The sequence below is a fragment of the Hyaena hyaena genome, unplaced genomic scaffold, assembly GCF_003009895.1.
Source record: "Hyaena hyaena isolate Hyena2069 unplaced genomic scaffold, ASM300989v1 scaffold_2139, whole genome shotgun sequence".
NCBI classification, from domain to species: domain Eukaryota; kingdom Metazoa; phylum Chordata; class Mammalia; order Carnivora; family Hyaenidae; genus Hyaena; species Hyaena hyaena.
Window position 1 is genome coordinate 1 of NW_024082766.1, and position 13,403 is coordinate 13,403.

At 42.2% G+C, this 13,403-nt stretch overlaps 1 protein-coding gene across 1 annotated transcript in view; it reads left to right on the forward strand.

Annotated features, from left to right (window-relative positions):
- Positions 1-1,289: 1,289 nt before the first annotated feature.
- The window catches only part of CCDC174 (coiled-coil domain containing 174), a gene marked incomplete at its 5' end in the record, with an annotated part of 17,492 nt that continues 5,378 nt past the window's right edge, over positions 1,290-13,403 (forward strand). The window contains 5 exons of the mRNA XM_039225406.1: positions 1,290-1,394; positions 2,063-2,163; positions 6,440-6,498; positions 8,554-8,731; positions 12,168-12,300. Of these exons, the coding sequence (XP_039081337.1) occupies positions 1,290-1,394; positions 2,063-2,163; positions 6,440-6,498; positions 8,554-8,731; positions 12,168-12,300 (576 nt within the window). The remainder of the gene's footprint in view (positions 1,395-2,062; positions 2,164-6,439; positions 6,499-8,553; positions 8,732-12,167; positions 12,301-13,403) is intronic.

Here is a 13,403-nt window from a genome sequence, read left to right on the forward strand (position 1 = left end):
TCCGAGCTGTCTGCACAGAGCCTGACACAGGGCTCAAACTCACGAACCCTGAGATCATGACCTAAGTCGGATGCTTAACTGACTAAGCCACCCAGGTGCCCTTATTTACAGTAATTTCTACATCCAGTGTAGAGCTTGAATTCATGACCCTGACTTAGATCAAGAGTTGCACACTCCTCTGACTGAGCCAGCCAGGCCCCCCCTTTCCTATCTTTTAAGGCTCAGCTCAAAGCTGCCTCTGATCCCTGGACAGAAGGAAATACTGGACAGAAGGAAATTTTATGCTATTTTCTTCCACTCTTTTTTTTCTCTTAAAGACTATTTTTAAGTAATCGTTGCACAGAATGTGATCCCCTGAGATCAAGAGTCTCAAGAGTCATGTTCCACTGACTGAGCTGGCCAGGTGCCCCTGTTTTCTTACATTCTTTTTTGAGAGAGAGGGGCAGCTGGGTGGCTTAGTCAATTAAGTATCAGGACTTCGGCTCAGGTCAAGATCATTACAATTCATGAGTTCAGGCCCCACATCGGGCTCTTTGCTGTCAGCACAGAGCCCGCTTGGGATCCTCTGTCTCCCTCTCTCTGCCCCTCCCCTGCTCACACTCTGAAAAATAAACAAACATTTAAAGAGAGAGAGAGGGACTATCTTAAGTAGGCTGCATGCTTAGTACAGAGCCTGACTTAGGGCTCAGTCACAGCTCCATCTCAGAATCCCTAGATCATGACCCTAGCCAAGTCAAAAGTTGGACAATTAACCTTAACATTTAACCTTCATGGACTGAGCCACCTGGAGGCCCCTTCCTCCACTCTTAAAGCCATTTATTACACCTTACTGGTATTATGAGTTACCTTTTTTATTAGATTGTAACTGTTTGAGGCAGAAGTGTTTCTATTTCATGTTTTTTATCTTGCCCTTCAGTGCTTGGATAGTTGCTGTAGACATTTCTCTGCAGAAATAATCAGTTGTTGCTATGATTAAATGGGATTACGGTGTCAGTCAGAGAGAAGGTGTTTAGTGTTGTTAGTTCAGTTTGAATCTAGCAGCTGCAGATTTCATTTACTTTGAGTGATTACTCGCCTCTTGCCCAGTATTGAAGGTTAAGAGTAGAAATCCATTTCCAACAGATCTGGAATGCAGTATGACTTAGCTTTATTTTGCACCGGATTCTACATTTAATTTTATATTCATTTATAGGAACTTTAAATCTGGTTTGAGAATTCAATAACTGCGAAATGTAGTCACTCATTAGAATTAACCCATTATTTTTATTTGCTTATTGGTTTTATTCTAGTTGGTAGACCTTAAGGCTGAACTCTTCCAAAAACAAGAAGAATTCAAACAAGAAAAACTTCTAAAGGATTCTGGAGTTTTGGGAAAACCGAAAACAACTAATAAGGTAAAAATAAGATCTAGTTATCTCCTTTGATTCCAAACATGAGAGAATTATACTGAATTAGATTTTTTGAAAGTCTCCAGGTGTCTGCTACATATAAAAATTCAGGGAAAATCACCATCTTGTAGCTGAACATCTGCATAAAATATCTTATATTAAAATAGAAATTAGAACATTTAAAAGCATATTATAATGCCCTAATTCTTTAGCACTTCTTTAGAAGTGCATGCTTTAATAAGTGGTTTTGTACATTTTCATGGAAGATCAGATACATAGATATTATAAATCCAAACAATTAGATAATACAGTAACATAGCAGAAAATATCAAGGTCTTGAAGAGTTGTGAATGGTTTTCCGAATATATAGATAATGGTATTTATTACTTGTATGACTAATTCTCTTGAATTAAGTTGTAGTCATTCAGGAGGTAAAAAATAATATCTGTGCAGTTGTGTAAAGGAATTCTTTAAATAATTTAGGGCTTTTTTTTTTTTTCTCTCCAGCTCCAGCTTTTCCTTGTACAATCTATTTGCATGACATAGGTTGGCTGTCAGAAGATCTAGTTTTCCCCATTGGTTCATAAGATCTGTTTTTCTTCTGATGTGTATAAGAAGAGATGTTTTGGCAGTCATTTGGTATTTCTGTTTTGTCTTTTTAAACAAATCTGCAGAAACCAAGTATCTGGAGCAAACAGAATGTAGGAGTTTCAAACAGAGCTGAGAAGGATGTAGAACAGAAGACTGAGGAACAGAAGACTTTAGACAAATCAAGGTAGAGTTAAACTCATAAATGTAGTTGCCTTTGGTGCTACCCAGGCAAAGAAGTGAGAGTTCACTTTCACACTTTTGAACTTATAGGTATAATTTTGTCATCTTTTCAATCACATACTTGAAAAATATAAAATAGACTCTAAAAATAATATCGTTGGTAACCTTAGAAGGAGATAAGACATAACCTCAGTTTGGAAGATGAAGCAGAATCCCACTTTGAGCCTTTGTCAGGCACCAAGATTATCAACAAGTGTTTAAGACGTGTCCCCAGGGAGGTATGGCTCTGGGTTACTAGGGATTATGACGTTAGCATTTAGAAACTGAATTTTCCCTTTAACTTTTTATTTTGAAAATCTTCAAAGCAACAGAATAATTGAAAGTACAGCACCTACGTTCATCATTTAGCGTCTTTCAGCATTTGCTTTGGCCTTTTTCTCTGTCGTGTGTGTGTGTGTGTGTGTGTGTGTTACAGAAAAACTGTTAAACATTGTGATACTTTGCCTCAAAATCTTCAGCCTGTACCTCCTAGGAACAAGTATACTCTCCTGCCGCAGTAGTGTTATCATACCCAAGAGATTTAACACTGATAAAATACTGATACGTACTATATGGTCTGTAGTCCAGGTTTACACTTGTCCTGGCACAATTAAGTCCTTTATAGTTTTTTTTTTTTAATTTCAGAATTCAAAGATTACACATTCCATTTAGTCTGTCCTTCTTTTTCTTTTTTTTCTTTCTTTCCGTCCTTCTGTCTTTCAGAGAGAGTGTGAGTAAGGGAGAGCAGAGGGTGGGGGGGAAGAGAGAGAGAGAGAGCATGAGAGAGAGAGAATGAATGAATTGTAAGCAGGCTCCATGCTCAGGAGGAAGCCTGATGCAGGGCTGATCCCACGACCCTGGGAGCATGACCTGAGCCGAAACCAAGAGTCGGATGCTCAATTGACCAAGCCATCCAGGTGCCCCTCTTTTTTTTTTTTTTTTTTTAAAGAGCTACAGATTTTGTATACATCAGGACTTTCTTTTTTCTTTTCTTTTAATTATTTTTTTTAGTAATTTCTATACTCAAAGTGGAGCTCGAACTCACATCCCTGAGATCAAGAGTCTCATGCTCTCCCCACTGAGCCAGCCAGGCGCCCCAGTTGTCATATTTCTTTAGTCTCTTTTAATCTAGAATAATTCCCGTGACTTTTTGTTGTCTGTTGTATCATTACTGTTCTTGACGAGTCCAGACCTGTGTCTGCAATGTCCCACAATCTGCTTAGACTCGCTGCTAATTTACTGCTTTTGGTGAGAATAAGGCATAGGCGATGTGTCTTCACTATCGGATCACAGCTGGAGGTTCACAGTGTCGGTTTGAGTTATTATTGATGACAAATTTTGATCACTTGGTTAAGGTAGACCTGCTAGAGTTTTCCACTGTAAAGGTCTCTTTCAGATTTGTAATTAAGAATAATCTAAGGAGGGTGACTCTGAGACCAAGAATATCTTGTTCACCAGCATATCTCTACCCGGTGGAACCTTGACTTCTCAGTTGTTGGACTGGCAATTTCAAAGTGATGATTTTTCTTATTCAGTCATTTCTTTTTTATTTCTTCATTGCATTTCTTAGCTGATGTTTCTTCTGTAAAGAAGAACTCTTCATTACTTGCAGTGTCACCCTAGGCTCAGAGGGAATCCCAAGTTGAGATGTCTGTCATGACTCGTGCTTTTGCATCTGTTGCTTAATAAAATCTCTGCACTTGGAAACAGTGGTTGCTAAGATTACTCAGCTCTTCTGGGTCTGAGAAAAAGAGGCAGAATATTAGTGCATTTGGGGAATTGGTTCTTCTTAGTGTTTGACCTGTTCGTAGCAGACATAGGCTGTGTTGATTTTTGAGACATCTCTCTCACCTACTGGAATATTTGCAGAATTCTAATTTGTTGAAAGGTGCCATATTCCTTTGTTATTTACTGTTTATGACAGAGTTTTCCTGGGTACTTTGTTGTGATTTTTTTTTTTTTTTTAATCCAGGAACCTATTACATAATATTTTGGCTTCATTGCACTTACGAAGAGTCAAGTCTGTCCTTGGTCTGTAGGACTTCTGAGTTTCCTCAGAGCTTAAAACGGGCAGGGACAGTCCCTTGAGGATGTAAGGCCTTAGGCAAGTTACTTCTGTGTTGAGATGTTCATTATCTATGAAGGGAGGTGGTTAATACTCAGCTCATGGAGCTTTTTAGGGAACGAAAGGAGATACATAGCATCTGGCACATAGTGGTTCCAGATAAGTGTCCCATACTCTTGCCCTCTGAATTCTTGTTCTTTAAAGTCTCTGATGACTTCCTTATCTACTAAATCCAGTGGCCATTTCTCTGACATCTTCCTTGATCTCCTTTAGTCATTTGGAGACTCTTCCTGCCTTCTTTCTCTTAAGCTGCACCCAGGCTTCTTATGCTTTCCCACGTGTGTGTATGTGTGTACTTAATTTATTTTTTGAGAAAGAGAGTGCCCCTGTGCGCTGGGGGGTGGGGGACAGGCAGAGGAGAAGAAGAGAGAGAATCCCAAGCAGGCTCAGTGCCACCAGTGCAGAGCCCTACGTGCGACTCAACCCCATGACCGAAAATCAAGAGTTGGACATTTAACCAACTGAACCCCCCGGATGCCCCTCCCATACGTTCTTGTACTTGCCTTTCTCAATCCTTATTTTGTGCCCCCTCTCCTTTGCTCAGAGTCCTCTGCCGCTCTGATCTCTGCTTGAACATATCGAGCTCATTCCTACTTCATCCTTTCTCTGCATCACTTGCTCTCTCCCCAAGATCTTCTCATGGTTGGCTTCTTGCTCTGTAAGCCTTCGCTCAAATGTCTCCTTCGGAGAGGTTTCCCCTGGTTACCCTTTCTAGCCTAGTGTCCTCCTGGTTACTCTGTCCTGACACCTGTTTTTTTTGTGGTTTGTTTTTTAAGTTTTATTTTCAATAAGACAATAAGATTTTATGACGACACAGCTTATTACATTAAGCCCCCTCCGAAATAGAGCAAATTAACCTTTTGGAAGTTGAAGGGCCTCCAGTTGTGACAACTGCTTTCATTTCCTCCCCTTCGTAGTGCTCCTGTCTGAAATCTTCCTTCTCACTGATCGATCTCTGTCTCCTCCTTCCTTTCTATAACATAAGCTCCATAAGCGCTGGGACTTTGTCTTGTTTACTGCTGACTCCTCGGCACCGGAAACCACACTTGGCATAGAGGAGGCCTAGAAGAAATACTTGAAGGAATGCGTAAAAGGGGAGAGGAGTCTTTCTGACCTAGAAAGATTAATGAAGATGCAGATGACATAGCTGATGGCATGCCCTCTGAGTGTGATCTGGTACCCTCCATAACAACCCTAAGAGGCAGTGCTGTTTTTTCATCTGTTACAGATTTAGGAGCTGAGGGTGGGGTGGGGTACAAGAGAGTTGAAGTAATTTATTCCAGAGCACACAGCCATGTGACCAAGGGACTGTATTGTGTCGAGACGCCATCAGAAGTGAAATTTTCCTTTATGACTGTGATTGATTCTTCCCAAGCAAAAGCTCCGATGGCTTCTTTGGGACTTCTCTTTACCATCATGAAGTATTTCTAAAACAAAGAATTGCCAGGCACTTACTAAGTCTGTGCCCACTAAAAAGTAAATGTCACCAGAATTAACACGAGCAGTGAGGCTGCTTTATTGAAATACCAGGATTGATGTTTGTTTTTTTTATTGGCTGTGTCATGAATAAATTATTCATGCTCTCTATAAAACAGACATCATATTTTTAACAGACTTCTAAGAAGTTGAACTTGAGCTCCCTTAGAGAAGCCTAATGAGCCACAGATGACAAGGGACTCTTGCCTAAAAACAGTCATGCAAAGGCTGTACGTTGGATTTGGCGATCCCTTTAGAAGGTTGTACATAGAAAATGTTTTTGTTTAGACACCTCTTTTTTTTTTTTGGTATTTAACTTAGTTTGCATTTAGATTCTGAATCTATTATTTTCAGATACTGACTGAGAGTTTACTATGTGCCAGGTATCTGACACATTCTAGATCCCTAGATATCTAGGGATTCAGTCATGAATAAGAGAAAGATGGGCTTTGTCCTTACGGAACTTAATGAAGTTGGCAGTCAGGCATGGCTGGGTCTGAGGGTCCCCTCAGGGCTGTGTAGTCCCCGTCATCTCCAGACTGGGCTTCCCGGGCAGACTTTAGCAGTGAGGCAGCCGCACAGAGTAGCAGGTATAAGACCATTTCTAATACTTGTCTTTTTTTTTTTTTTTTCCTCCTAGGGAGAAATTGGAAGAAAAAGCCAAATTATATGAGAAAATGACTAAAGCAGACTTTATAGGTAAATGTAATAATTTATTCATACTTCTTTATTTTCTGTAATTCATGTAGCCCTGTGGTATATTATTATTTATTGAAATAACCTTAAGAGTGGGGAGAGATCTAAGAAATAATATAAATGACCTTCTGTGCCAGCACAGAGACCAGAAGATAAATCCACAGTAATCTCTGAATGCACAGTGAGTAACAGGCCACATGTTAGGTGCTGTGAGGGGACAAACAAGGGTAGCATGAGCCAGAACCTCCATATCAGCCTTCAAAGGGGTGGTCATCAGTGGAGAATGGTGGCACACAGAACAAAGCAGAGTTAGGAAACAAGGTCTAAATTGGCTATAATTATAAACAGTTCCATCTACGTTAAAAAAAAAAAAAAAAAAGCTGAGGGGAATTATAGTGTATCAGTGTGTTGGAGTTCTGTTTCCTTGTCCCTGTTTTCTGTTTTTCCTGTGATGTGCCTGTAATTGCTTCTAAAATAATAAAAAGATCGCCCTTTCCTCATGCCCCCCAGAGAAAGAAAGCCCAGCCTTACTATTAGATCGCAGTAGAAGAGATTTTACAAGGCAGTGCATGTTTCATTGCCAGAAGGCATGTAAGGAAGTCTTTGGGGAGAAGATAGGCTCTAATAGGATCTCACAGGCTTTGAAGAGCTGGGAAAAGGATTCTGAGGGTAGAGTGGTAAGAGCAGATCAGCAGAGGGAGCAGAAGGCCAGTGTTGGCAGGACAGACTGGTATGGCGGGGCCTGACGGGCTGGGAAAGGGGGCATTGGGGCAGCAGGAGAAGAGGCAGGGCTGGAACACTGGTCATTGGCTGCCCACCCAGCCAAACCGCAGAGGCTGTTTCCTGCATGGCTGGGAGCCCAGCACAGGAGGGTTGGCACCCTCAAAGCTGGGGGACAGAGAGGCTGTGTCTTCCTTTTGAAGCAGCAGCAGGGTGTCCATTAACCAGGAGGCCTCACTGTGCTGCAGTCTTAAATCTCTGCTCTGGGAAAGTACATCTCTTTCCCATGTGAGTGATTTTGTGGCTTAAAAAAAAAATTAGTCTTTTTCTTTTGATTCAAGCTTTACTTGCATTGTTAATATAGAAATCAGGTCAAAAGAGTGTCCCTGTGGACATGGGGATTTGGTTCCATCCACAATGGCGGGCCCACCTCCCGACAGGCCTGATAGGCATGTTGGACCCGCATATGTGGGCAAGTTGAGTTTTGGAGTTCAGTTACTCTCCACTGTACCCTGGGGGCTAACACCAGTACTTGGTGACAGGGAACCTAAAATCTGTTCTGTGGAGCTTAATCCTGTCCTCAGAGAACAACCTCAGAAAATTTGGCATAGTGAAACTTCGTGTAAAAGTTATTTATGAATATATTAAGTATTTTGGGTTAAATTGAATTAAAGTCACGGATTGCTATTTAACTTACAGTGTATGCTTGTGTTAGCACATAATAAGCCCTAAGTCTTAGACGTCTCTGTGTGCACTGCAAATCTGGCCCCATGCCTTGCCTGAAAGCAGTGTTCATTGGGTTGAAAAGAATTCAGATGACTTCTTTTACCTATATTAGGACCCTTAAAACACCATACCACAGCAGTATACTTAGGGTTAGTAGTAATACAGCCTCTTTATTGGGGAGGTTCATGTAGCAATGCAAGTCTAATGCTCTGTTCTGGCGACATGAGGAATGCAGTCCTGCTTCTGTGTTATGTCATTGGGTGAACGTGTCTCTTTGAAATCACGTGGTTTGATCTTAAAGTTGCATTCTGAGACCATATTGCTCACTCATTGTATTGACGAGGCAACAGAAGACATTAGACTCTTTGAAGATTTTCTTTAGTGTGATGTTTCTGATGGCCTGTTTGCAGCTTCCTGGTCAGGTCCCGCAGTGGCTCTGTGTCTTCGTAAACTATTGGGGATGGTGGGGGTGGTGGGTGCATCGACTAGTGAGCCGTCCAGGGGTACTGTAGCCATGCAGGGGTGAATGTGACCGCTTCATAGCAATTCTATATGTGGTTTACTTCTTTGAAAGGAATGTCAAAAATCTGAATATTGATTTTTATGTCTTAGATGAAGAAGTGGAGGATATGTACCTTGTGGATTTCACACAGAAGATCATAGACAAACACAAAGAAATGGAGGTGTTTGGTGCCAACAGAGATTGTAGAATGGCAGGAGAAAGAGACAATGATGAAGAAAATCTTTCTGAGAAAGATATACCTCCTCCCCAGGACCCCAGTGAAGAATGGTTGGTGATAATGACATGAATTGGTCATGTTAACATTCTCAGACTGTGTTTACTTTTTTTTTTTTTAATTCTGCACCTAACATGGGGCTTGGACTCATGACCCTGAGATCAAAAGTTACATGCTCCACTGACTGAGCCAGCCAGGTGCCCTGACTTGTGTTTACTTTTTGAAAGTCCTTTTTTTTTTTTTTGGGGGTGGGGGTAGGTTTTCAAACCATTTGTCTTTAGTCTTCCTCTCTTTTCTTTCCTCTAAGGTTGGATTTACAGAAACAGTAACTCCAAAGAAGAAATAACAAGACTGAGTCAGGTGCAAAAGGCATTAATACGCCTGTTTTATTGATGTGGAAGCATAGTTTAGATAGAAGCATATTCCTTTATTACCTGGGCTGCGCCCCCGGTTGTTACTCAGGCATTGCGGAGAGTCACTGTCTAGCTGCTGGTGACCTGCATTTCCACAGGAAAGAAGCAGGCAGGACTCAGGCCGGGGCAGTTTCTCGCAGCGCCATGTGGGCCGTGTGGATCTTGGTCCCGCATCGTGGTAGCTCCGTCTTTCACTGGCAATATGACCTTGATCAAGTTGTTTGCCTTAAACTCCCTTCAGGAAGTAAGGGTATGTTAAGCTACCCAAGAAACTGCTCTGTAGAGTACAAGCAGACATTTTATAAACTTGTATTGAAACTATTCTGAATTTTACCTACATGTACATGAATGATGGGGAAGCCAAACTAGGCTTTTCCTTAAAGACCACTGTGTCAGTCAGTACAGAGACCAGAATGAAAATTCCCTTCCAAGGATTTTCTCTACTAAAGACTGTTTACAGACTTGTTCAGAAGTGCTTAAAATTGCACAGAGCTGCCCTGATGGCGTAGAAACGTCTGGAGGGTAGCCTCTGCCTGCCCACCTTCCCCTTCCAGGCTGAGACGTCCTCGTTACCGGGATCTGTGTTTGGAACTGCTCAGGGTGGTTCGCAGCACTGGCTGACCTTTTGTCAGCTCTTGGCCCTGCCGGCAGGAGTCACTGGTGAGCTTAAGTGAGCAGTTCCAGCTCCTCAGGATCACAGGGCCCCACATCTCATACTACGAAGGGGTCCACGTCGTCCAGAGATAACATGACATTGGGATAGAACAGGTGTTAGCTGCTTTCTAAGAATTTATATTTGGGCAGGTTGTCTGGCTGCCTCCTTGTTAAAAGCAACCCAGAGAGACGCACATACGATGTAGTCCCTTCTGATGCTTTTCCTCATTGTTTCTGGTATGAGTGATTTCCCTCTCACCCCAGCTCTGGTAGCACTTAGATATGCCTCCAGCTTCTTTGGGTCTTACCTTGTTTTTATTGACACACACAGGCCTCATTACCAGAAAAAAAATTGAAGGCAGACTTGTGGTACTTTTTGTATCCTCCCTGCTGATGTTAGGAAGAGTTTCATGGACACGTGCCTTAGCTTTTCCTGAGAGCCCTTTGAGGATGCCATGACCCTGAGCCCTGCTGTATTACTCTTGAATCTCAAGTAATTATTTCCCTGGAGCTCGTTCAGTGATTGCTGACTGCATCGAGCCCTTGCTGACTGCTGTCTTGCCACTTCTGTTTTGAGGGAATCTGTACAGTATAGAGACCTTTTCCAGAAACAGAATAGCCTATGATTGCTTTTCATAGCAGAAACTTCATCTCCTTTGAAAGGTTTAATGTCTTTTTTTTCTTCCTAATGCTTGTATGATTACTAGCAATTTGTCAGTGATGTGAAGAGTTTGGAGGGCAATTGAAGGTGTCACATGCCGCCATATGGCGAAGGAAGAGGCACCGCAAGCAGTTCTGACACTTGCTTTGTTTTTAAATTAAGCTCCAGAATCGGTGCTACTTGTCAGATCCTTTCGGTAGTTAAGGTCCAGGTGGTGGGAAATCTTTGCGCAAAAATACTGTAAATAATTACGGAGGCCATCTGGCTAGATGATTTTCTTTCTCTCTTCGTTAAAAAAAAGGGGGTGGGGAGGAAGAAAGAAACTGCTTTCTGCAGTTGGAGTTTTATTTCTTGTGGTAATCAGTGTCAGGACTGCAGTAATAGATTCTCAGACGTTCAGTTTTCTAAGCGTGGGCTAACAGTTGGGATCAGCACATGTGAGAGGGAAGAAACTGCTAAAAGCAAAGCCACATACACGAGACTCTGCTCTTGAGTTGCACCAGCAGTACTGACCTCTTTCTGTGTTTTTAGCACCCTGCCCAAGGCTGTGGGAAATTCCTTGCCCGCAAATAAACAATAGATCGGTTGCGTCATAATGCACCTGAAATGTTTTCCATCAAAATCTGTCCATATTTCCTGTTGTGGGAAGTAGCAGTATTTCATTTTGCCTTGCTGTGTGCCTGGTTCCCCTGACTGTAACTTCTGTCTAGTTTGGGCAAAGCTAAAGCAAGAGGAACTAGGAGTGGAAGATAATAGACTGGCCCGCCTGCCGCTGAGCTGTTTTTGCAGTACAAAATGTGTGTTGCTTGACCCCTAACTAATGGGTCCTAAAAGTAATCTCGACTTGAGAAATTTCTAATTGGAAAGAGCTGTACCACTTAGAAGAAATAAGAGAAAGAATAAAAAGTCAGGTTTGCGAAGATTGAGAAAATGAGTAAGTGGAGAGTGGTACGGAGCAAAGTTATTATGCTGATAAAATATGTGGAATTGCCTAAACCAGATTGAAGTAAGTTCTGAGGTGTTGCAGCAAGGGTCTATGGCGGGTATTTTTATTTTATTTTTTTAAATGTTTGTTCTTGAGAGCGTGAGAGAGTGCGTGCACAAGTAGGAGAGGGGCAGAGTGAAAGGGAAAGACAGAATCTGAAGCAAGCTCTAGGCCCCGAGCTATCAGCAGAGAGCCTGACATGGGGCTGGAACTCATAAACTGTGAGATCATGACCTGAGCAGAAGTCGGATGCTTAACTGACTGAGCCACCCAGGTGGCCCTGTGTGGGGTATTTTTAACTCAGAGATGTACGTAATCGATCATTTTCTGCATTTTTCTAAAACTAAGCTTTAACAAAGGGCACAATGAGTTTATTGTGTGTCAGCTTTAAAAAAAGCACGCTTGGGGTGCCTGGAAGGCTCAGTCGGTTGAGCATCTGACTTCAGCTCAGGTCATGATCTCGTGGATCGTGGGTTTGAGCCCCGCATCAGGCTTTGTGCTGACAGGTCAGAGACTGGAGCCTGTCTTTGGATTCTGTGTCTCCCTCTTTCTCTAACCCTCCCCTGCTCATACTGTCTCTCTCTCAAAAATAAATAAAACATTAAAAAATAAATAAAAATTTAAAAAATTTAAAAAGCATGCTGTTATCAGTGGTTATAGTCTCTCAGGTTGAGTGTTTCTTGGTAGTGAGGCTTCCATTACTTTTTTACAGTGCATCTAGTCTGTAACCTAGGAACATACAAAGCCCTCCTCACATGTTTTCACTTTTATTTCAGGGTGGATTACGTGGATTCTTTAGGGCGATATCGCCGCTGTATGAAAAAGGATTTGCCGCATTTGTTGGAGATGGATAAAAATCTTCAAGGGAGGCTTCAAGGTCCAAAATGCAGACACAGGGATATTTTATGGGTGAGGCTGCTTTTAGTTCATCATCTTTGATGGTCCAGTTAGAGGGGTTTTTTCTTAATGCATAAGAATATTTGCTGAAGAGCTGTTGTGTGATTCGCGTGCATGCATTGTCCACACTCGGGGAACAGCCTGAGTAGTTGGTCGTCCATACTGTGTAGCTACTGAAAGGGATGAGTTGGAGCTATATCTTTTTACTTGGAAAGCTGTTTGATATCAGCGTTAAAAATATAGAATGAGCCTAAACCAACAAACAGACCTTTGCGGAGAAAGGCATTTAGGAATATATACTTGGGTTATCCCATAGGAAGCAAGAGGAGAGAGGTGGTTAGCTTATTAACTTTTCCTTTATGCTAATTTTTGCATTTTGAGGCAAAGGTCATATCACTAGATTTTTTTTCTATAGGGCCTAAGACATCTAAGAGAGAACTTGGTAGTATGCTCCAGGGAATAAAACTCCCCTCACCAAGGGCAGTTTTGATGTGGAAGGTCCACCTTGTCCAAGTCCTTCAGGTTCAGATCAGCCTGGGCTCAGCACAAGGAAGGAGGTACAGAAGCCCTGAGCCATCTGACAAGGGACAGGAGACCCTGCCTGGCTACAGTGTCGTGTGGCTTCCTCGGCCCTGTACAGTGACTGTGCACACGAGGCCCTGGCTTCCCCCTCCCGTTTAGCCCTGAAGGGGACGGGAGGAAAGTGATGTGTCTCCAGTGCTGAGGCAAGATTCTGTTGCACTAATGTCGTAAGTTGGCTGCTCGCTGAAAGGAAGATGGAAACAGTTTCCGCAGCTTGCCAGTGGTACTGTGGGTCAAAAAAATCTGTGAGGAATTGTCTTCTTTTTCAGCTAGAATTGCCTGTCCATGATCCAGCTTACTGAAGTACTGCTGTCCCGCAGCTCTTATCTAAATATAGCTTTGCTCTGTCCCCCTACTAGTTTCGTTAGTCCTGCTAATGAGAAAACCTTATTATCTGAAGATAAAAGAACTTCAGCGCCAGCAATGGGAGGAAGAAGAAAGAGGCCTTGAAAAGGCCAATGGGGCCCATACATTATGAAGACGTTCGCGAAAATGGTATAATCATCTTGCAGATTTTTTAATTTTTTTTTTTT